This window comes from Epinephelus fuscoguttatus, linkage group LG2 (genome assembly GCF_011397635.1).
Source record: "Epinephelus fuscoguttatus linkage group LG2, E.fuscoguttatus.final_Chr_v1".
In the NCBI taxonomy this organism is placed as follows: Eukaryota; Metazoa; Chordata; class Actinopteri; order Perciformes; family Serranidae; genus Epinephelus; species Epinephelus fuscoguttatus.
The window spans coordinates 30,056,865-30,082,373 of NC_064753.1; the positions used below are offsets into that span (position 1 = coordinate 30,056,865).

Here is a 25,509-nt window from a genome sequence, read left to right on the forward strand (position 1 = left end):
TTGGCCAGTTTCGCCACTGCAAAATTGTTGCATCATTTGCGATGCCTCACAAAGGACACCTTTGGCTTCCAGATAAGTTCAAAATTAGCCTCCCACAGATACTATAATGGGATATATGATAAACTCACTGTCTTTGGTGTTTAATTTTTAATGATCCAGGGTGCTTTGGTTGGTTTAAGTGTTGATTGATTTGGAGGATGTATGAGGGGTTGCAGGATGATGCTATGAACTGATTGTCTTGACTTCCACATTTAAAAAATTAAACAAAAATCCCCAAACAAACAGGCCTTTGCAAAACAAAGTTCAAATCAATGGGGTATTAAATGACTTCAGCAAACAATAAAAACAAAGATTAACCAAACAGGCAGCGGTTAAAGACTGTAACCCTGTGGCATCTTCCACATTCCACAGTCACTTCAGCACACCTGTCTTAAATTAAAGGTTCCCAAGAGACCAGGTTAGGTGGCGCATAAAGTGACTCAAAAAATAATAGAAAACTAGGACTTGCTAGAAAACAAACATTATGGTGCACACTGACATCACAGGCCAAAAACATAGACTGTATAAAACAATTGACGCAGCTACTGTGACATCACCCATTGGTTTGTGGATTACCATTTTGAAGCCTTGACTTGGTAAGAGAAGAAGTGACCAAATTTGGACAGAGAGTGGAGCTGTGGAGGAGGGAGGGGTGGATCTTACTCATAGACTGTAGCTGCGCCTCGTTGACAGCCTGTCACTCGTATCTGCGTAACCTTAAGCCTTCATAATATTTAAACAGGTGAGTTATATAAAATTTGTACAGTTGTCATGAATGTTGAAATTAGCTATAGAGATCAAAAGAGTTTTTGTGTCAGGCTGTAAACATGTTTATTTCTGTTGTAAAGCTGGGCATTTTAACATGGGGATCTACGGGGATTGACCTCCATTGGCCATTCAAGGAACTGCAGTTTTTGGCAAAGTCTTCACACTGGTCAGGGCTTGACAAAAGATCAATTTTCAGTGACCTAAAATGCATTTTGTGTGTGGATATAAGGCCGATCAAACATTTAGAGAAAACTGAGTTTTCAGATATACCCGTATGTGTAGATTAAGCCTTAATCACAATCACAAATACTGCTGTAAAAGTGAGTTAGAAGTAAAGGCACTCAAGGAGCTCTCAACAACTATAGACATCGGTCTGACAATACCAACATATAGCTACCACATCGGGAGGAGTTTGGGGTGGAGGAGGAAGCTGTGGCAGCACCCGCTGGTAAAGAACTTGTGACACAGTGAGTAAGTGGATCTTAGTGGAGACTGTTCTGTCAACTGCTGTTTCCAAGGTCAAGAACGAACCACCAAGCTGTGCATTCAAACTGTATCCAACAAGCAGATCAGCTGCTGTCTCATTCAAGATAACATAACCTGCTTTTCTGTTTATATGGTGATCAATTGCTAATTATTTTGAGTTCTATTTTAAGTTTGTACATTATTTTGTCTCCCTCATTGATTTGTCTTCCACTTCCTTGCCTCAAGTCCTGCATGTAACTTTCATCTTAGATTAGGAAAGATGATCTGGACGCTCCATTTGAGTCTCTCAGCTGTCTCATCTATTATGATTTAAAAGACTTTGTTGACAGCGGTCCTCCTCCTCTTAATATAGATGAGTTCAGCAATGCAGAAAACAGAGGCCGCAGATGAATTAATGTTGTTTCAGTGAAATGTGTCTCATGGGGCAACAGATGTGCTGATATTGTATGTTACCATGAGCATGTCGCTGGTGACGGAGTTGGCCAAGTCAGAGACAGAGGAGTTGGCATCATGGCGGCGTCCGGTCTCATCTGGAGTCTGACCTCTGGGGCTGCTGCCTGGTTTGTTACCCGGAGTCCTGTTTAAATGGACACAAACACATAAACATGTTCGTAATTAGGAACAGTCCTTCCTCTGTGAGCAAAGAGAGGTCCATAAAGCGATGTTGTCCCCAAGTTTGATGTTAAAGAACGTGACCTCAATCTCATTCAACACTCTCTGGATGAACTGGAGTTCCAACTGTGAGCCCGATCTTACAGCCAAACATCAGTACCTGACCTCTCCAACATCCTCGTTGCTGAATGGGAACATCCTGGTTCCAAAATCCTGTGGAGGTGGTTGCAAAAAAAATGGAGACACTTGACAGCCAGCTACAGCCTGCAGGGCAAGGGTTATGTATCAGAAGGAGTCAGCTGAAAGCATAGGCAGGATATTTTTCTGTAGTCATTCAGAGTTGAGCTGTTTGAAGTCAAAAAATGGAACAAGTGGAGAAGCTCACAACACGACTCTACTTGATAAATCTGTAAAATTTCCACAGTGAAAGGAAAAACACAGATTCTGTTCTTTAATTCTGTCAAAGCATTAACTTATTTCTGTACCTCAAATGTAGGCTATCAATGCAAATATTCAGCAACATCTTAAAAGCATACTTGAGGAGATCGATGCCACTGTCATGTCCGTTTGCAAATATGTAGCTGGAGCTAGCATCCAGTTAGCTTAGCCTACCATAAATACTTGAAACAATGTCTGACTTGGTCCAGAGATTACTAAATCCACCTACTAACACCTCTAAAGCTCAGCTACTTGCATGTTACACCTGGTGTGTTTAATCTGGAGAAAGCAAAAGGGGTAAAAATAACATGTTGTGGTTTTATAGGTGATTCCTTGGCTTGCAGACCAGTGACTTGGGGTCTTCTGGCAAGTGCTGTGGAGCCATGTCAAAATTGGCAAGCCCCATTAGTCGAAAAATGTCCCATTGAACCAAAAGCCCATTTCTCAAACAGCCCTGTGCCTATTGTCCTATTCCTCCAAAAATACACACTTCCCTGCAGTTTCAGTTTCCAAGAGGCATTTGAGCCACCGATTGCCAAAATATCCCTGCTTTGCCAGTGACTTTTGTGCCATTAAAAGTGCCAAAATAAGCCAAAATATGATCTCCTAACCATACCCAGGTGTGTTTATGCCTAAACCCACACATTGACCACAGATGACAAATGTAACATACCCGTGGTTTGTAGAAATGAGAAATGCGAACATTCTTTCCGGAAACTGTGTTGTCTTACTACAGAGAGTGTGCATTTTCCGAGAAACAGTACTTGAGAAGTGGGCGTCTGTTTTCAGTAAAACGGACTGTCAGAGAAATGGGCTTGTGGTCCAATGGGTTATTTTTCAGGGGGCATAACAGGGCTTTGTTATGGTGGGCCGTTGGAACAATGGGCAGTCCCCACCGCTGTTTCCCTTCTATTTCCAGCCTTGATGCTGAATGGCGAACTATCACTTTAAAGATAATGGTTTTGTTCAGCAGTTATGCATGAGTGTAATGTTTGCACATCCACAACTTTTGGCCACGTAGTATATGTCTATCAAACAACAAGGGCTGTGGCGAGCCTCACTGATGCTGCCTGCACCAGTATTGGATTAAATAAACATACAAACAGTCATCTAGATGATTTATTGCTGAATTTGTGTATAATCAAAACTAAACATACACCACTGTCAAACCTTTTCCATCATCACCTGTCACTTCACATTCTCGGCATTTTCCATGCACAAAACAAGTCCACCAAAACCAAACGTCCAGGACAAGACCTTTAGAAAATACTAAAATTAGTAAAGGGTATAAATTGCTCCTGGATCTTATTATGTAACAATTTGGTAAATAGGGAAAATGTAAAGATCTAATACCAGTCTAGGCGTATTGACAAATAAGACTAATGAGCACTTATCGCTGTGAGAGAGACGACCCAGAAAGCAAAAACAAAGAGTCAGAGAGACGGAGATAGCGAGCGAGGGAGCAGGTGAGCCGTAAAACACAAAGGCAAAAGCAGAAGAGGGATTAGAGGGAGGTGTTGTGGGAAATATGATCTGAGAGGGAAAGATACATTTGAAGATTTATCTGTACAGAGAGGTTGAGAAAGAGTGAAGGAGAGGATTTGTCTTTGTTAAGATTCGGAGGATTAATAGAATGAACAAAGTGAGGTTACGGGCTCAAATTAATATGAGACACGCACAAACACCCCACACACACACACACACACACACACACAAGCTGAAAGAGAAATTGAAGTAAGGAAAGGAGACGGGATAAAAGCCTGGAAACAAAACAGACCAGGTTCGGTTTAGGTGAAGAGTCAGATACTCTACAGCAGAGGAAAGGAAGCAAACTGGCACATTACATGGGCAAGAAAAATAGAAGAAGGCTGGAGAGGGAGGGCTGAGAGATGGACAGGGTTTGTACGGCAAAGAGACAAGTCAAAGTAGAGTGAGAGGGAGCGGGAGAAAAGGATACGGTGTGGAAAAGAAAAGAACTGATTCGTCACTCCGCATTTATTTCGTGTGATCTGCAGGTCACAGCGGCAACAATGCAGCGCAGACTTAATTCAAAATGTAATGGTTTCTGTTTCAGAGGCTTAACAAATACAGCTTACTATTTTCTGTATGGGCTATTAAAAACATTTGAAACATAACCGTGTTATTTCTCTAACAGGTCAAACTAATGTACGCAGAGAAAGCTAAAAATGTTCAATTACAGCTTCTAATATCAACCCCTGAACACATCAGGGAACAATGTGTTGCCTTAAAATAATTACATAACACCTGGCTGTCTCACTGTGCCACTGACTTGACTCCCATCTGTACTGTGGTGCTCTGTGTTCAAGGACCATACCCACTGTCTTCGCTATTTTAGCCCTTTTACTTTAAACGTGTAAACTTGCAAAGCATGCCCGAACATTTTAGATAAATTGTCTTTCTTCCAGGCAGCCTGCAAAAACTGAAACTGATAAATGAATTAAGTTTGTTGTTATCATCATCTGTTGTTTGTGTGCATCTGCAAATTCAATTATTATGATGAGTCTGTTTTTGCAGGAAATGACTTTGTCCAATTAGTTTGTCGACATTAACACAAAGATGATCTTAAAGAAGCATTTCCCCGCTGGAAAGATGGTGGTTTCATAATTCTGGGCTGTCTCTGAAGTAGGGAGATGGAAATACTTTTGAAATTGGTGCTGCAAGGCCAGAGAAAACAGAGGAAAAGGATTGTGGAATTTGCTTTGGCTTGAGAGGTAGAAACCTACAACTACCTGAATTCACTGCACTGCACCAGACCAATAAACGCTCCTGCCAGTGGTGGTTGCAATTCAAGCTTGCCATTTTGACACAGGAAACAATATGGAGGCCGGCTGATAGCAAACCACCTTGAATTACACATTAACGGAAGCTAAAATGAATATTTTCTAATAACATTTTAAGCAACCCAGTCTCAAGTCTTGCTTGGGCAGTGACTTACGGCATCAGACACTGATGAAAATGCTGTCCTTTAACACTGGCATGATACGCTTGTAGTTTAATGGCACCTGGTGGCATCAGGGGGAAACACGGTTAAGGTGACGAAAGTCCGAGTAGGGTAGGTGAGAGCGGTGGTGGATGAGTCCAACAAACAACGACTTGCACGCGACAGAGTGGTGTTTGCATCCCGAAAGATTCTAAAGCCAAACCTTGTTCTTTGTTCCTAAATCCAACCACGTGCGTTAGATGTTGAAGGACAAGAAAACGTCAATTTGCAGTGTTGTAACAAAGTAGTGCCTTTAGTTTGAAAGAGACTGTATGTAAACGGCAAATTTCCTGTGAAAACAGAAGTGTATTTTGGAAGACAATGCATGTAACAGGCAGAACTTGACATGGCGTCCCAGGATGTCAACATCCAACGCGCCCAGGGTACCTTTCACATGGTATCTGGACGTGGAAAGTCCTTCACCAAACGTCGATATGTGACGAGATTGGAGTGAGAATGTGTTGTTAGGTCAGGAATAGGCAGTGCAGTAACAGTATCATGTTCCGTATTTGACCAGCACGGCCTAGTTTAACAGTTTGATCTGAGCTTGGTCTGAGTTTGAGAGAGAGATAGAAGCGGTTTGAGAGAGAGCCACTTCTATATTCTTTGTGTCTGTGGCTGTGGGCATTCAAACGTAATGAAGTACAAGTTGTAGTTCGAGCATCAGCCCTAGAGCCAGAGAAAATCCACCAGATGATGTGATTTTCACTAAATTAGGAGATCTGTTACAATGTGTTCAGGAAGTTAACATACATACACAAAAAGTATATCACATAAAATTCACATTATCCTTTTCACAGTGTGTATGCCTGATTGGCTGTTGGCCTCACAGGTAGATTTTATGGCACAATAGCAACCATGTGATATCTAAAACTTTAATTTATAAAAAGCTCTTAAATGGAACCTTCAGTACTTTTTAACTTGAACCCTATTTACCCAGTGTTTTTGTGTCAAAGTGACTATTGGAAACAGCAATTTTTGAAATTGGTCCAGTATTGAGTGAGAGTGCTACAGCCAGCAGAGACAAACCTTTTTGTGCAAGATTAAGATCCTTTTTGTTCAACCAAAGACAGCCTGAGTCACTTTAGCATGTACAGAGCCAAAATATTTTCATATGTAACTGGGTAAATTAAGGTTTTATTTCACCAAAGTTTTTGTGACTTTCATGTTGTTGAAGTGTGTTAAGCATTGATAAACTGGCTGCTTCTTCAAATGGAGTTTGATGGGTTTGGCAATGGTGATTTCTGGGCTGTTTCTGGTTAAGCAAAAATGATCTTATTATTTAACAAAAAGGGCTAGAATTGTAGGGATCCTTTCCAGACATATAGAATAATAATCTGAGCTTGTCAGGGGCAAAAACAAGCCCTTTTATTGGGTATAAAATGATGGTGTGAACATGACCATTGCAGAGTATTTTGCTACTGTTCGCTGAATTCTACACCAATTTCAAAAACTGTTGTTGCCATTAGTCACTTAGACACAAAAACATGGGAAAGTATGGCCCAGGTTGAAAAATACCAAACTTATCCTTTAAGATTTTAATAAAAATATCCCCTTCTCTCCTCTCAACAGTTCAGTTGTAGCTCAGCTACATGGACGAGCCTTTCAAGGCATTCCCCACTTTGACTATGAGCACATAATATCAGCCTGTCAGCTGTGTCTCTACAAAAAGGGTCTATAAATGCTTACAGTAATTCTAGGAGGGGTTGGCTCAATGACAGCCAATTGAACCCTCCCTTTTCAACTCCCAACACACAGGACAGAGACCACATGAATCTTCAACAATCAACCGAAACACAGCCGGGAATTTTTCTCCATTTCATTCTGCTGTGCTACTGTGGATATTTGGCTATAAATCATCTCCGCCATGCAGAGCACATGCAATACTTTAACGAAGTGCATATAAAACTGTTGTAGTTAATGCGGGCCTGCATATATCATGCAATTTTTTCCCTAACTGTAAACATATTTACTGCTCTGTATACCCTGTATAAGGGAGCACTGAGCCAACCAGGAAGTCTGACTGTTTTCTAACATTTACAGAGGTTTGATGCAGCGTAAAGTCAAAGACTGCACCACTAAAAAAAAGTGTGTAAGACAATAAAAGAGCAGAGCAGATATTGTAAATCTGTCCTTTCTATCTTACCTGAGACACACAATTAGGTGCTTAGTGGGCAGGCTGACACAGGACAAGAGTTAAGTGATCAAAAACTGTGTTAGAGAGAAGATTATACATCCAAACTGGCAGTTAACCAGGTGGAGACAACACCTGTCATAAAGTTAGAGAATGAAAGCTAGAGAGAAGAGGTTTTCTAAGAGTAACGGGAAGCAAATCAAAGTGAAGTAATACCCTCACTTCAGGTTGATGACCTAATTTAACAGCTAAAAACACAGTATCATTAATTACACAGCTCCTGTCTCTTTACAACACAAGTACATTTTACTGACTCGTCAGTGTCAGCTCAGACATTTAACTGTCAGAGGGTGAAACCACAAATAGGAAGCAGCAAAATTAAACCAAATTATTTGTAGTAATGTGAGAATATGTCCTGTTTATTTGTGTAACAGTGATGTGCTACATTTCAAGAGGCCCTAAGAGCAAACAGGTGCACTTCTCCTGAATTAAATTTTAGTTGGTGCTCTGCCTTGTCAAAAGGACAGCACTTGATTTAATTGAATATTTTCCTCTGATTTTCTGTCCTCCTGCAGTGTGGATCTTCTAACATGCATAGAAGCACAATTGTTTTCTTGTTGTTTGCATGATGTTTGTTTGCAATGCCCTTTTCATTTTGTGTTTTTCATCTTGGGGCGGCAGTAGCTCAGTCCATACGGACTTGGGTTGGGAACCAGAGGGTCGCCTGTTGAAGTCCCCGTCCGGACCAAAAATATGGAGTGTGGACTGGTGGCTCCTGGGCACTGCCGAGGTGCCCCTGAGCAAGGCACCGAACCCCCCAACCGCTCAGAATGCCTGTCATGGACAGCCCATTCTGACATCTCTCCACTTAGTGCATGTATAGGTCCAGTTTGTGCATGTGTGTGTTCGGACCTGTGTGTAATTGACAACAGAGCAAAAAAATTGAATTTCCCCTCAGGGATTAATAAAGTATATAATATTAAAAAAAATTAACAAAATAAAAATTACTGGTATATCACAACATGGACAAGTCGCCTGACAACCATTTACGCTCCCATTCACACCTACGGCCAGTTTAGAGTCACCAATTAACCTAATGTCAATGTCTTTGGACTGTGGGAGGAAGCTGGAAAGCCTGGGGAAATCCCACACTAGCCCTTTGCAGGAAAACCCAATCAGTCTTCTTTCAGCATTGGCAGTATAAAAACGAAATTGGGGAGTGCCTACTTTTATTTATACAGAATGCGCCGTTTTTGGGGCAATGGGGGGCGTGAGAAAGTAACAAAACGTTTAGCTCAGCGTGTGACGTAAACAGTGATGTACTCGAGGGAAGCCGCGGCCAGTCAGTCCTTCAGCGATTCTCTCATAAATCGCGGGCAGTCATTCACTGTCCCCGTCATCTGATAGTTAATGGCCCCTTTGTTTGCGAGGACAAAGAGGGTGCGCAATTCTTTGTCTCCCCAGTTGCTCATCTTTACAGTGTCTGTGAGGTTTGTGTTTCCCTCTTGCTACTAGCTGCTCATTCCTGGTATCAGCTGTTTCCTGTTTATCCACCGCCAGTGGCTCATACTTGCAGCGTCATCAACAGCTCTTCCCACGGTCTGTTTAAACTGAAAGGGTTCCGCCAATATGACTACCCTATGAGGCGGAAAATTGGGCACCTTGGATCAACTTGCCAATCCGGCTCTGTGTGTCTAAACGCTCGCAGCTTGCCGGCAAAATGGCCCCACATTTGCGGAAAATCTGGCTGTGTAAAGGGGGCTACTGTCATGGGGAGAACATGTAAACTCCGTGAAGAAGGGCCCCCACTCCGGGGTGTCGGTGGCTTAGTGGTAGAGCAGGCGCTCCATGTACACGGCTGTTGCCGCAGCGGCCTGGGTTCGACTCCAGCCTGTGGCCCTTTGCTTCATGTCTATCCCTCTCTCTCTCCCCCTTTCACACTTCACTCTCCTATCAATTAAAGGCAAAAAATGCCCTTAAAAATATATTAAGAAAAGAAAAAAAAAGAAGGGCCCCCACTCCAGGTTCGAAAACCCCTCCCTGGGTTCGTACCAGGAACCCTCTTGCTGTGAGGCGACAGTGCTGACCACTGCCCCAATTCTGTAGATTCTCCATTCACCATGGGGACATGCAAGAACTAGAATTAATGACAAAATAGTGACGCTGACCTTTGCCCTATTGGATATAAAATGTCTATATCTTATCCTATTAGACATTTATGTTAAATTTTCTTCATAATTAGCGTATGATTTCTTGAGTTATGGCTAAAAAGATGTTTTGTGAGGTCACACTGACTGTGATCTTTGACCACCAAAATCTAATCAGTTCATTGATAAGTCCAAGTGGACGTTTGTGCCAAATTTAATTTTCCTTCAAAGCGTTCTTGACATATCGTGATTGGGATGGACAACCCAAAAACATATTGCTATTGCCAGTGTGTGGGCATAAAAACAGAATTTTCTTCATAAATTCAAGGTAACACAAGGCAAAAATTTTAAATACAAATGATTATTTTTTTGGGTGAAGGTTCCTTTAAATTAGACAAGTACAGTTATGGTGTTTGTTTATCATAGTCACCACATATTAACATATGGTGGCATGAAAGGCAAAAAAGGACCTGCAGCTGCACAGAGTATGATTGAATCGTGACTGCTGACACGGCAACGGCCTGCGGGACATGGAGCAATTGGGTGTGGTAGTGAGGTGGGTTCATCCATGCGTGTAAATATACATATTTACTCAGTGTCAAATACACACACACACACCTGCACGCACACACACACACAGGCTGCAGCACGGCACTGGTGCTGCATAATATCTCCACCAGACATGATAACAGCCTCAAATTAGCTTTCTGTCCAAAGATATAAAGAAAATTATGAGACACGTGGCACAAATACTCCTGTGTGACACTGAGTGAATTATTCTCACTGCAGTTACTTTTTTGATTCACTAAAAAAACTAGACAGAAATTCAACATTTTTGCAACTGTTAGGAGGTGAAAGTGAGTGCACATGTATCATGCCACGGTGGTGAACTTTGGAATTTGCCCAAAAGGGAGGAGAGATATCTGTGGCTGTGAGTTGCCCCGTTCTGCCTGCTGGTGACTATCTCGTCTAAAACACCAGTTACATAATTCATTCTTTAGAGGTTGTTGTAACCATGACTACTGAAATGTGTGCTCCCACTTAAGGTTGTACTCACTACCATCATGTATTTTACACGGGGTTGCAGTAACCATGGTAACAGGAGCCTTCAAAAGAGGGCAGCAAAAAATCCAAGGAAGTTCCAGAGAGAGGGGCACATATTGAAAATAGCAACAAGCCCACAGGGCAAAGGGACCAAACATTTAGAAAGCCTTTGAAACACACTCCTGGAACACACTCTTCCCTTATACCTACACTCCTCCAACCCCTGTGACCCTGTGAAAAACACCACAGCAAACACTGCTGTGTGAGCTCATGCTGAAAATGGCTGATTCATAAATGCCAAAAAAAAAGTGCAGAACAACCTCCAGCCATGATACTCAAAACAACAGGCAGTGACAGAAATGAGCAATTATGGAGTTACCTTCTTCCCCTGCTAATAAAACAGTCTGGATCATCAGACTGAAACAGGCTCTGGTCTCACTCCGCACTTCACTTTTTCGATGGGAAATGCAAATGAACTACCGGCAAGTCTATAAAACAAAACAAATGAGCACAGATACAGTCAATCCTCCCGGAGGTTGAGGGCAACGTCCCTAGAGAACGACCACTTCGATCTGACACATCGAAACTCAAAACCCTGACTTTTGACCTCATGGCCTCAATCTGGGACTGAGCTGTAAGCCATCATCTGTGTAATTGGACAAAGCAGGTCATTACATCCCAGGGGACAGTGCAGAGACATCTTATCTCCTCCTATATCACATGTGTATTGTCTGCTGGAAAGTCTGTTCAACATCGATTAAGAAAGGCTGAATAAATGAAAGGAACATGCTTCATTCACCCAGCGGTGATAAAGGCATATCATGTAAGCAATTACAGGAGAAGCAAATGGATAAGAAAAAAAGAAAATTGAAGCAGAGGTCTCACAGCAAGGAGTACGAGAAAGAGACAATGTGCAGCCAGCATACACTGGACGACAAAATTTTAATCGGTGCATTCACGCACACGTCATGATCAAATCTTTGCAACCATATTGTCCCGCTGCATGCCTCCTCATAGCCGGGACACAAGCAAACTAACAGGGTGTGTGTTGTGCATGCACATCTAGCTGCCATCTGCTTGCTTAGAGATGGCACTTAAGTATCTGTGTGCACACTTAATGAAGCAGGCGTGGAGTTTTGATTTTCTAAATATAACCAGTTTGCGGGGTGAGAACTGATTGGAATAAAAACTCTATCAGATGCTGAGCAGTGGAACATTCAGCAGAATCTGTCTTCAATTATGCATTCGAAGCACTTTGCTACATAAATGTGCTTATGTGTACTTACGTCTCACTTTAACTCATCTAAAAAGTTCTATTAAAGTGGTGATACGACAACATTTTAAAGGGGACCTATTTTGCTCGTTTTCAGGTTCATACTTGTATTTTGGGTTTCTACTAGAACATGTTTACATGCTTTAATGATAAAAAAGACAAACACTGTATTTTCCTCATACAGTCTGTGCTGGTACATCTGTATTCACCCTCCATCTGAGATGCTCCATTTTAGCGCCTGTCTCTTTAAGGCCCAATTCCAATACCCCCCTTGTCCACTACCCCTTGGCCCTCGAAATGAAGCAACGAGGGGTAGGGGTTGAAATCTTTCCCTAGGAACTGGGACACCACTCACGACGTCACCGTGTCGGTTACGTTCACGCATACGTAACTATTTTAAACAGGAAGCTGCGAGCTATCTGCATTGCCAACCGGCATCTACAGTGTAATGGTAACGTTAGCTACTATTATGCTTGCTACTAACGTACCATTAGAGTATTAAGATATATACAACAGGGGACTTCTGCTAGCTAGCTAACCAGCTAACGTTACGAGGCAGCATAGTTATACTAGCTGGCGTGTTATCGTAATGTGAAAAATCCGACAATTATGTAGAACAGGACAGATGACAGACGCCAGATAGTGCGAGCTAGCTAGCTAGCAAGCAACCTGACGACAGTAACGTTAGCTAGCTGGCTAGCTATCTGTCAACTCCAATCTAGACATTGTGAATAGCGGTGAAAACTTTTTTCCTCTTGCTCGGTGGTAGCCATGGCAACGTCTACCCCTCGCTGGCAAGTCAGCATCTGAAATCCCTCACTCCAAAGGGCTAGTTTCATACTCACTAAAGGAATCGGGACACCCCTACCCCTCGCAGGAACACGCAAATCTAGGGGTAGGGCTAAGGGGGGGTATTGGGATGGGCCCTAAGTCCCCTCCTGAAAAAGCCCAGTCTGCTCTGATTGGTCAGCATTTCCGGGTCTCCTGTATTTCAGCATCTCTGCACCATCATTGCAGCTAGAGAATGACTTACATGGGGAATATGGTACTTTCTACTGTTAGAAAATTTACAAATAAAAGCTTCTAAACACAACCAAACATGTTCCAGCAGTAATATATCCGAAACTGGGGAGTATTTAACAACAACACAAACCAAAATTACACTTTTTCTCACTGTTAATATGTAGCTACATGTAGCAACGATTGTTAAAGTCCACTAATCGGAAGATCAGAAGTTCGATCCCCGGCTCCTCCAGCCTGCATGTCCAAGTATCCTTGGGCAAGATGCTGAACCCCAGGTTGCTCCTGATGGCTGTTCCATCGGTGTGTGAGCAGGAGTGAATGGTGACTGTGTAGCAGGTGGCACCTTGTACAGTAGCCTTGGCCACCAGTGTGTGACTGTGTGTGAATAGGTGAATGTGACATGTGGTGTGAAAGCCCTTTGAGTGGTTGGAAGACTAGAAAAGCGCTGTACAAGTGCAGGCCATTGACCATTTTACTTGTAGCTGTGGCATGACTGTGTGTTGCAGCACTTGCTCTGGTTAAAACCCACCAATAAAAACTTATAAACACAACTGGGAATGAATACGATGCAAAATTTGGGGGAAATTAACTATCGTTAATTATCGCCACCCAAGAATACATGCTACCCTGATGTTAGCGTGTAGCTACATGTAGCATTGTAGGCTACGGTATGTTAACAGCACTGTGGAGCCAATGACCGTATAAAAAAATCCCTCATGAGCTGACATCCCCTTGTCTCAAAAGTAGTATTCAGAACGATCTGAAGCCTGAGGTTTTTGCTTTCAGAGATTGCTTTTATATATGTTTACCTCCCGGTTTGAAACTTTGGTCATGTTTTATATGAACATCTGACGTTGTAACATTATGTATACGACAAAAAATAAAGGAAAAGCATATTAGGTCCCTTTTAAAGGAATGAGTTATATGATGGATAACATCTTTACTGTTTGCACTGTGAAATTTTACAACAGGAATTATGTTATTATTGTTTTTATCAACATAATGACAGCAAGTTGAAAATCAATCTTGCTGACAATGCATTTAAATTGTTTTCCTACAACATGGACTTGTAGTAGCTGAAGGATGATAAAACTCCTCATGGTTATGTTGAGGTGCTCACAACATTTGGGTAAGTTTAGGGAAAGATCATGGTCTTGGTTTGATACGGAAAATCAATGGTAACTTGAAACATGAGACAGAATGTGTTTGCTTTATTAACATTTATCTGAAAACACAATCTTTTCCTAACTCGAACTAATGTGCTTTTGTTGCCTGGCACAAACCACATATAGAACTTGGATAAAAATGCAGGGGACAGATTAGATTAGTCTGATGCAGGTTGCACAGTTTCACAAAAATAAAGACCCATTTTAAGCCTACAAAGTTCAGCCACCCAATCCCGAGGCTAACTGTGACCCGAGAGCCATGTTTCCATGGTAATGATCACTTGCTGACCAGTGGCAAAAAAGGAAAACATGACTCATAATTTGTGGTTGGTTAACAATATGGTGGAGGAAGTAACGAGAGGGGAGAGAGTTTTGGAGGCTTGGAAACACACACCAATGAGGACACCGTCAGTCGTTTGCCTAGAGAAACTGTCCTGACTCTGACTGACAAGTTAGCAGAAGTAATGAGCCCTGCCACATTAGGAAGCCACAGCGTCTCAGCTCTGCCACAGCTCTGCAGATTTTATGATAATGGAAGATTCAGTTCTTCAGTGGATTTTCATAGTAAAATGTTCATGTAACTATTGAATACTTTCAGAAAGCAAACATTTTTTTTCGCTGGAGTGAGCAGAGCCGAGCGGTGTGAAATGGGTTGCTTAGTCAGCGATGTTTTTAAGTTTGGAAAAAGTCTTAATTTACCACCAATCCATGGCAAATGAGTCCTACTTAAATGTACAGTGTTGATTTAGGGGACTATGTTGGCAGAAATGAAATATAAAAGGTATGTTTTCATTAGTGTATAATCACCTGAAAATAAGAATCATGTTTCTGCTATGAGCAGTAAATATCTACACAGGGAGCGAGTCCTCATAACGCTGTTTCCACTGAGCAGTATGGTATGGTTCAGTTCAGTTCAGTATGCATTTTTTCCGTTTCCACTGTGAAAAGTTGTGGATGGTATCAATGGAACCATTTTGTACCGTCCCCATATTTGGTCCCCCCTCTGTTGGGGTACACAGATCTGGTACTAAAAGGTGGAGCTGTGAACACTGCAGTCTGTTGATTGCTCAGTAGCGGATGGTCACTCTGCTCAGGGCTGAGTTGTGGCTGGTTTTGTAACCACTGTTCATACTACTCTTGCAGCAGCTGTAGTCTGAGGGAAAAAAACTTAATTCACTGGGCCAACTGCTTAGTCTGGTTCCAGACCATAGACCCCGCCCACTCAACTGAGTAGGCTTGCATCTCTGGTCTGGCATACTGCAATGAATTTGTGATTTATCTCGTCCAAACAATGGACGGACCAATGAACGGCGGGGGTGGGGGCGGGTCTAGCGATTAGCCAATCAGTGCCACGCTGATGTCAAGCTGTATGCTGGTGGGTAACTGGTGAGGATAGCAACAATGGCGACCACTGCAGATCCTACAGACCACATTAACAATGCTATCGAGATATTTCGCCACTACTCGCGTTAATGGAGGACAAATTAAGGAAGCTGCTAAACTGGATTTAACGGCGATGCAGCTGGGCGTGCACGACGACGGAGACATTTTAAACGGGCAATGCTCGCTTGTTTTCGGCACCCCCGAGGCATGGATGCTAATGACGTCAGATTCTGGGTGAGTCGTTGATCTCTACTGATTGGTTAGGGAAAAATCAAATTCCCTCCCCTTTGTAAATCGCCTTCAATGGAGGCGATGTCAGACTGAAGGTTCTGGGAGCTTCAGTCTGACACTCAGGCTACCAACTACTGGCAACTCTTAAGGTGGAAAATTTACTTGTAATGTCTCTTAATGCATGAGTTGATGATGTGAATCAGCACACTTTAAATTTCAATATGACAACTTTGATGATTACTTTAGTTGTTGTTTTTTGTCTCTCTTGGATAACACAGACTTTAAGCAATGAGTAGATCTTCAAATGTTTTAAAATATGAATATTAATTTTGACTGGATTATGTGAACTGCAAACATTCTAATCCGCACTTGGAGAAAAAAAAGCATCATAGAACATCGTTTCTGTGGGCTGCGACCGGCTACGCTTGCCTGAGAATGGCTAAATGCACAAACCCACTATTTTTAAATATCCCATAAGGAGAGGCTTTCACTGCAGCCTGTTTAATTTTGTTCTGAAAATGTCGGCGTGCAACCCCGTTCTGCCGTCAGTAAATGAGGTGCAGACGTTCCATCTATGAGGAAATACAGGGACACATTTAAGAGTACTGTTTGCGGTGGACACACTAAACTGACCTAGGGTCTAGGTACCATGTCTTAAGGGTTACTTTTGTTTCCAAAGGTACCATACCGAAAGTGTTTGATGGAATCGGGCCTCATGTTGCACCTCTATGTTTCTACAGTGGCCCAGAACGGACACACCAAACAGCGGCTTTATTTAAGGCTATTGGTATTTTTGTGTCGGCTACTGTAGTTGGAAAAACACCAATTTTTGAACAGGAAACTCTTTTATTTAGTGGTTTTACTTGTTTTAATCACCTGGTCCATTTGTTTTGGAGAGTAAGAGACCTCTGTGGACAATTCAGCTCCAAGTAAATATCTCTTGAACATTGATCACTGAGGGCATTCTACCTGGCGAAGTTTCAGCTGGTTGCAATCTGCAATTCTAACTGCTAAAAGCCACTAAATTCCCCTACGTTTTACACACTGGACCTTTAATAAAGTCAAGACCTGACAGCTTTGTGTAACAGACAAATTTAGACATCTATATGAAGTCGTATTAGTTTGATCTAAACCTACATCAAAGGTCTCCAGTATCAAAGTCTTCTTCTTCATCATCCACCCTGACTTCCTCTGTGTAACTAAGGTGCCATATAAAAATGTAACACCTCCTCCACAGGAAATAAACGTCGCCATTGAAGATAATATCATAATGTTTTTTGTCAAAATCTAATTGCCAAATATATTAGTAGTACAGAAATGTAATATCTAAGAAAAGGGTCGAATAAGAAGACTTTTCACTATTTATTCTCTGTGCGTATGAATTTAATAATAAAAAATGGGTCCACTGTGTACTAGGTGACTAAATACTGATCACAGAGAGAACTACACGTCTAATAGAAAGTGGATCAGAGAGCTCATTTGAAAAAGCTATTTTTGTTGGTATTTTACCCTCTATCAGTTTCAGTTATTATTCTCTACAAGTCATGCAAAAATAATTAAGATAATGTGCCTTAGGATATGAGATAAGTTATAAAGTGACAAAGATTTATTGCATTTATTTTCATAGCTGGTTCATGTGGGAAAACAATATGAAATAATATTGGCTTTTATCATTTAGGCGAATTAAACGAGCGAGAAAAAGAGCTGAGGCTGGGTGAGTATAAAACATTTGGAGCCCGGACTAAAGTCTTAACACTTGCTACTAGCACAGACATCTAAAGGTGATAGAGGGGTGTTACAGGAAGCTCATGAACATGTGAGCAAATATACTGTAAACCAATGCATGAAAATAGCCCAGCAGATTTATCAGAGTCTGGCTGAGCTGACAGTCATCAGTGCTGACAGTGGAGCGTTACTGTGACATCATCCCATCACAACGCCAGTCAACACCCTCAGGAAAGGGTGGATTAGGTGAGTAAAGAGATAGAGAGGGAGGCAGACAAACTGGCATAACAACAGAGCAAAATAAGAAAAAAAGGTTTAATAGATGCAGTTAAATAAAGCGTAGAGGTGAGTCTGAGAGGGAAGGCAGAGGTGGAGAGGGACTGAAGGAGAGATGAGGAGACATAGTCTTATTGAGAAACAAAATGAGGGCTGCAGAGGGTAGAGAGGAAATTGATGAGGTGATGGGGAGAGGAATGGGAAGCAGAGGGCGAGGGAGGGAGAGTGGATGGACGGGTGAGAACATGAGGAATGAGGGTTACCAGCAGGGCCTGGATAGGAAGTGTGTCTCCATAAACATTACTGCATCTGGGTCTTGCTGATCATACACTAGCCCGAGGAGACCATGAAACACAATATAGGTCCTACGTCCCATGATGGATGAGGCCCTGGCGCCAGTGTCAGCCCACTCAGCGCTCCCTACCAACAGGGACAAATCACCCGGCCACCGCCCCCCTCAACACGCAGCCTAATACAACTAATGGAGTCATCTACAGTGTTCGACGGGCTTGATGCTCTTTGAATGGACTTCTGCTACCTTGTTCTTGAGATTTATCCACTGGGGAGTTGCTGTTTTTGTAAATCACGCTCTGTGCATAAAGAACCCGTAGTGACGCCACATCCTCCTCAAAAATAGAGATAAAAGTCAATAAAATGTGTCAGATGACTTCACAAAGCTTTTGTTTTTTCTCTTCGACTACTCACTGTCACCTTTGCTGTGACGTCCCCCTCACTTCCCCTTCACGGGCTCTCTTAAATCAGCTCCCTGCTCGTGGCCACAAGCAGCAACCAGGGAAATGGTGAATGAGCTCCAGACTTAGATCTGACAGGTTTTTTAAAAAGATGCCTCGTTTGTGCTGACCTACATCGCTTTTTCTTTCCAATCATCTCTCCTCCCAGGCCACTGCCTGCACCAGAAGCTGCCACAGGGAGCAGTGGCCGGCCTGGAGAGTCATTAGGAGGCTTGACTCACTGTGATTGCTGGCTCAGACATACAACTGAAAGAGTCGGATATGCCAGCTGATAAAGAGTGGCAACAACTTCCCGCTTGATTAATGCTGTACAGTCTGCAGTTGTGCAACTCAGCATGTGCAAGATGAGAACTCTGATTCTAAAGCCACGACCAACAAGGTATACGCCCAGAGTTTGAACAAGAGCACATGTTGGTCTTTACGTGTTCATTCTCATCCACAAATGACAATTTACTAAAATGTTTCCATTCAGCCTTTGGGTCTTTAATTTTGTTAAAGGTGTAGCCATTGAATTTTTTGGCCGCTAGGTGGCAGTTTAACAAGCTGTTAACACAACACTGATGTATTATCAATTGGTAAATTTGTTAAGGTGAATGTGGTCTGCCTCACAGGATGTAGACTTTGGTTATAAGCCTCAATTGACACTTTGCAAAGTCACGCCCTGGACGCAGACTGGCCAATCATAACGTAGCATCAGGCCGGCTCAGACCAGGGTCCGACAACAACACAGCTGTGTTCCATTGACTCTAATGCAATTGTTTCAGATTTCCTTCATTTTCAGGCTGGTTTTGTGGATTTCGAGTTAAATGAACATTGTTTGACTTCCCCAGGAGATCCCTGTCCGTCCAGCAACAGAGGTCCGGGTGCTGGCAGCGGCATGGGGGTGAAACCAAACACTTTTCATCTGCACACACTGTGATGCCACACAGCTGGTTTGATATCAGCAAAGTTTCCCTTTATATTCATTGTCTTCTGTGGCGATCAGCAGTGATGTGGTGGTTCACTTTTACACTGTGATCTGTAGCCTATAGTTCGGCTTTAGCTTCTAACTATCTTTGTCTTTTTAACCTGTTGTTGCTGCTGAGTCAGTTTGACATCCTGGATATATCCTTCAGTCTGTAGACCCCTCTGTCTGCTTCTCTCTGGAATCACTGTTTCATTTTTCCAAAAATACGATAATACTGTAACAGTTGGTTACAGTGTGGGCTCCATGCTTAGTATGACAGCTTGTTGGACCATCACAAAGGGGCGGGGCTTAGCGAAAAGTCAACTGCTGCTTATTTCAGATATTTCTCAAAATCCTCATAACTACGTAAAACTAGTCTCACGTAGCCTGACCAATCTCCACACTTCAATTTAGCCTTGTGCGTTAAACAACCACTGCAACCTCTGAGCTAGCAACCTACTTGCTAAAATGTCTTTTAATGTTTTATGTGGCTTTTTTGTGGGGATTTAGCCCTATTAATGCCAAGGCTCACACCCCCATGTGCAAATGTTCCACCAGCACAAGTTCCCTCAATCCTGGGCTTCACACCGCCCAAGATGATTGAGATTTGGGGGCGTTCTTTCCCTTTGTGCAAAATTATGATCCCTCGCTGTTAGATCAGTAGGAGGACAAGGGAGAGATGTATGACTTAAATGTCCACCACATTGTTTTGGAAATGAAAACAAAGGTTTTGCCCACTGATATCCAAACACACATCTCTTCCCATCTCTCTCTATATTTCTCTGTTAGCGACTACAATTCTCAAATGGTGAAGTGCTGTTTTATATGCGTGGTACCACTAGCTCCTCGCTAAAAAGTCTCATTTGATTGGATGAACTTTTGTAAACGCCCCTGAGTTCAGGATGAGTCTTCAAACAGATGAAACAATTTAATCTGGTTTTACAAAGAAGAAACAGTAAAATTTTTACTTATAACGTGTTCTCCATACAAATGTACTGTTTGAAATAAGGCGTGCAAAGCTTTTCATTTTGTCTGTTTAGACTTTGGAAACTCATTCCTCTCTTATTCCTTGTGACATTTTTCCAAAGATGACGTCTGTTAGGTTTGTCTCTTTCTTCCCCAGCAGAGCTTCAAGCTTCTCAAGCATGCATATATATTTTTTTGTGGTAACATGGTGCAGGTTTCTCATTTAAAAGTTATGAATGGTCAACCGCACTGAAAGCGCTTTTTACACCACACCAGGATATTCAGCAGTGATGAAAATGTGACAAATAGCTCAGTATCGGTGAATTAGAGGGACATGATCATCAACTGTGAATACAAAAAAGTGATAGAGGATATATTCTAGACCGAACTCTGAGTACTCCACAATCTGATATTTGAATGCCCCATCATTAACAGTCTGTGTGGGCACAGTGTATTCTCGGTTTGTACTGAATGGAAGCAGACTTTGATGTGCTCCATTTCAGAAACTGTAGCACATTTTACAGCTTTTACAAACTCAACGTTCAACGTGGAAGTTGTCCGGGGCCAGTAAGCTCTTTTGGGTTTATTCATATTTATTTCCCTGTTGCGTCTCTGTGTGTGGTGAATCTCTGAGCTCATTAAGATGCAGCTCTGCCATGCAACAGCAGCTTTCTGAGATGATAATAACACAAACAGCTTCGGAGCTTCCATCATAGTTATCTGCAGGTGGGTGATTATGTCCAGTCCACCCCAGGGCTTTGGCCGGTCTACCACAGTGACCCACACTGACTTACATAACAAGAAGCCCCACATAAGAGATTACATGACCCCTAACGCAGAGCCAGAGAACACTGGCTTTGTCTGTAGATAACAGATCAGCGAAAAACAAAATGTGTCCTTTGACAATAATATAATTAACTGTAATCACAGCTGCATTGGTGGGATTTTATCTTCGAGATCTAATAAGTACAAGACAGCTTTTGTAGGCAACAGCTTCGGCTATTTCTGCATCCCAAATCACAGATTAACATTAAACATCTCACACAACACAACACACTGGTGATAATGAACACTGTAAATTTGTTTGAGGATGATTTAACTGTCACATCACCTTCACCTCTCTGGATGCGAGTTCAGCTGCCTTCGACTAAAACAGGCTCCTCTGCAAGTATTTAGTGTTAGGTTTTAAATGAGTGACAGCAGGCGGTAAAAATAGATCATATCTCAGTGTTGTGTTGCGAGCTTTGATGAGTAGTTCTCAGCATCTGAGTGCACACTGCTACAGTATCTGTTTGTATATCACCACTGATTTACAAACCTGCAATACTGATAGACAAGTCATACATCTCCTCACTTATGTAAGCATATTTTCCTTTGGATGTGAACTACCGCACTGTTTTATGAGATAATTATGATCCTTGACTACAAGTTCCCTGGCGGATGTGATGAAGATTAGAGACCACTAAGTGAATTCTAAAACACATTAAAGGGACGGTTCAACCTAAAATCAAAAATACATACTTTTAGTCTAACCTGTTGTGTTGTTCATCAGTCTAAACAGAGGATATCAGGTGCAGAGATATCTGCTGTCTTTCCAATATAATGGAACTACATGACACTCAAAGGCTCAAAGAGCCACAAAATGCATTTCAAAAACTCAACAGCAATGTCTCTTTCCAGAAATCATGACCCCGTTACTCAAGATAATCCACAGACCTTGTTGTGAGCAGTTTCATGTGAGAACTTTTTTTCCTTTCTGCCAACCTACACCCACAAACCATATCACTGCACAGAGGGAAGCATGCATTTACTCAAGGACGAGAGGCTCTTGCTCGTGACAAGATGCACACATTAATGGCGCCCTCCACAGCTGAGCTGTAACGTTAGCTGGCACAGAGGTGCTAGCAGTAGATGCACGCCTCCTACTGCGCAGTGATATTGTTGATGGGTGGAGTTTGGTAGAAAGAAAATAGTTCCTACATGAAACTGCGTATAACATAGGTCTGTGGATTTTCTCGAGGAGCCATGTCATGATTTCTAGAAAGAGACACTGCTGTTGAGCACCACAAGCTGAATGCCATAATTTGGGGGCAAACTGTTTCTTTAAAGCTGCACTGATCAATATTTTTTCAAATCACAATGGATCAAAAGACTGTGTGTAATGTAAAAGAGATCGCTCATAGTCATTACCTGCATTATCACTACCACTGCAGTTTCCTTTTCAGCCTCGTTAAGCTTTAAGTTTTAGTGTTACAGTCCCACAAATTTATTGTTTTTGCTCAGTCTCACCACGCTTTCATCAATCTTGTTAACAGCAGCAGCAGCAGGCAGCTGCTTTCGGCAAAAAAGCTCTGATAAACCAACTGCACACTATCTGCCAACACCAAACGGCAGACAGACAACTAGCTGGTGAACATGGTGGAGCATTTAGCAGCTAAATACCCAAATATTTTACTTAAATTTGTTAGGTGGACACAAAAGTCCTGTTTCCACCAAACACTTTGGAACCAGAAGTAACCCTTAAGACATGGTACCTAGACCCTAGCATTTCCACTGCAAACAGTACTCTTGAATATGGGCGGGGTTGTTGTCACTCACTGCTCCGTCCAGCCGTTGATGTATTTCCTCTTCACCAGTGACACAGATGGACATCTGCACCTCGTTTATCATCCATACAGTCTCTCTCCATGGGATATTTAAAAATAGCGGGTTTGTGCATTTAGTCCTTCTCAGACAAACGCAGCCTGCTTTTTTTTCTCCAATTGAGGATTAGAATATATGCAGTTCACATTATCCTGTCCATATTAATTCATACTTTTGAACACAAGATTCACTCATTACTAAAAGTTTTATGGCATCCAAGAGAGAAAATAAAACTAAAGTAATCGTTAAAGTTGTCATATTGAAATTGAAGGTGTGTTGATGGATTCATGTTGTCAGCTCATGCATTGAGCAACATTACAAGTTAAAGTTCCACCTTAAAGGTTGCTGGCAGTCAGCTGAGTGAATTAAGCTACTATTTATCAGTCTACAGCTGCTGCGAGAGACAGCAAATATAATGTCATTTTATAGTAAACTCCCCACGGTATGAACAGTGGTTACATGAGTCTCAAAACCAGCCACAACTCAGCCCTGAGCAGAGGGACCGTCGGCTATTGACCAATCAACAGACTGCAGTGTTCACAGCTCCACCTTTCAGTACCAGATCTGTGTGCTAGGTACCCCAACAGAGGGGGGGCCAAAAATCGGGACAGTACGGAACGGTTCCATTGGTACCATCCACAACTTTTCACAGTGGAAATGGATGGAAAAAATGCGTATCAAACTGAACCATTTTGTAATGCTTGGTGGAAACGGGGCTATATATGACTCCAAATGAATGCTAATGTTGTGGCTGGTGGTGAACTGTTTGCCAACACGTTCACCATAACAACGTCCATGTTGCGTTTACAGCTTGTTCCACTGCCTCCAAGACCCCAAAAAAACAAAAAGAAAAATTCAGTTGATGCTGCTTTAAATCTAAATCTGTAAATATTTAAAAGCAAGGGTTCCACTTGGTCTGCTTGTTTACTGTCCATATTTAGTTTTGACGTAATACAAAGCGCACACAGCTTTTATCCTTTCATTTCTCTATTATCAGATTTGGTGTTTGTAGATATTTGTGCTGCCAGCTGTATTTGATTTCATTAATAAACCAACGCAATCTCAAATCTCTACGGGAGTGCCTATTTTTATCTTGTAGCATATTTCTCTCGAAAGCTGAGAGCAAAGGTGTCGCACTCTTTCTGTCTCTCTTTCACTGTCTGACAGCGTCTTGTCTCGTCACATATATTCTTGGCCGGATCATCCTGTTCCATCGTTCTCAGTCTGCTAGGCTCCATGAAAACGGCCGGGAGCGGGCCAGCAGACGGGTGCAGGGAGCTTACAGGGTAACTACAGAGACACAGAGATGAGAGAGACGGACAGAGATGATGATGGAGAGCTGTTATTAGTTGTGGAAGGACACTAGACGACTTGGCCCACGCGACCCCTCGGGGTAGAGGCTCGCTGGCTGGCTGTGATTAGAGTAAGGTGCTTGACAGACCTCCAGACGGGGAGAGGGAGAGAGGATGATGGGGGGGACAAGAGGTAAGCTGGTCTCATCCCCCGACTGACTCCTAGAGATTTTAAATTAAATTTCAAAAGCATAAAAAAGGTCATAATTGTTGCAGTAACATCAAACACAAGACAAATGTTCTTTTCTTCCGAGACAGAAAGCTATTTTTCATCAACCAAAGATTCACAGATGACCTAGTTAGAGCGGCACACTTGGATGCGCTGCAGAGAGGATTGGAGAAAACTCCTAAAAATCTATACAGCGTTATGTGGGACTACACCCAGGTTTTTGCTCAGCCTGCTGGTGTCAAAACAGTGGGTTAAGCACTTTATCCCTCAAACACTCTGATGTGATAAGAGGGTAGCCGGTCTAGTCCTTTGTTCACCAGCTGAGAGATTGTGTTAGTCTCTGACAGCTGCTCTGAGATCACTGGTAGATGAGAGGTTAGCATATTTTTAGACGAGTGTTTCATGTGAGGAGCCTTACTACTAAATAATGAGGGTGCCCTTCTCCTGTGCCACCGACTCGCAGATCAAACAGCGAAGAGCTGCAGACAAGCAGATTTACAAAAGGTCTGGATGGAGAACACAGAGGACATGAGAAAAACGGGAACAAGAGGACGGAAAATGTGAAGTCGGGAAGAAAATGTGGTGAACCAAAAATCAAAAGGAAGCAAACGTAAGGAAAAATGACTAATCCAGAGTCTATAGCTCAGTCACACAGTAACATTATAGTTCATGGTAACTGTTTCAAATACGACCACAGCTACCATTGAGAACACCAAGGTCGTGTCCTTTGTATTGTTTCTGGGAATGTGGGGGTTTTAATGGCCTGGGGAGGACTTAACATATAATTACATCAACAGTAGATTACACATGACGATATTTCCACCAGAGTTATATTTCTGGCAGTGCAAAGAAGGCTTTGATACATCTAACAGTTAAATAAATAAAAAAGGAAGATAGTTAGACAGGGTAGGTTGCCATGGGGACACTCAGTATTA

At 42.3% G+C, this 25,509-nt stretch overlaps 1 protein-coding gene across 2 annotated transcripts in view; it reads right to left on the minus strand.

The window, feature by feature from the left end:
- Window positions 1-25,509, minus strand: part of syt7b (synaptotagmin VIIb) — a 164,605-nt gene that overhangs the window by 16,291 nt on the left and 122,805 nt on the right. For both annotated transcript variants that reach the window (XM_049604751.1, XM_049604742.1), the window contains one exon: window positions 1,747-1,870. In XM_049604751.1, the coding sequence (XP_049460708.1) occupies window positions 1,747-1,870 (124 nt within the window). The remainder of the gene's footprint in view (window positions 1-1,746; window positions 1,871-25,509) is intronic.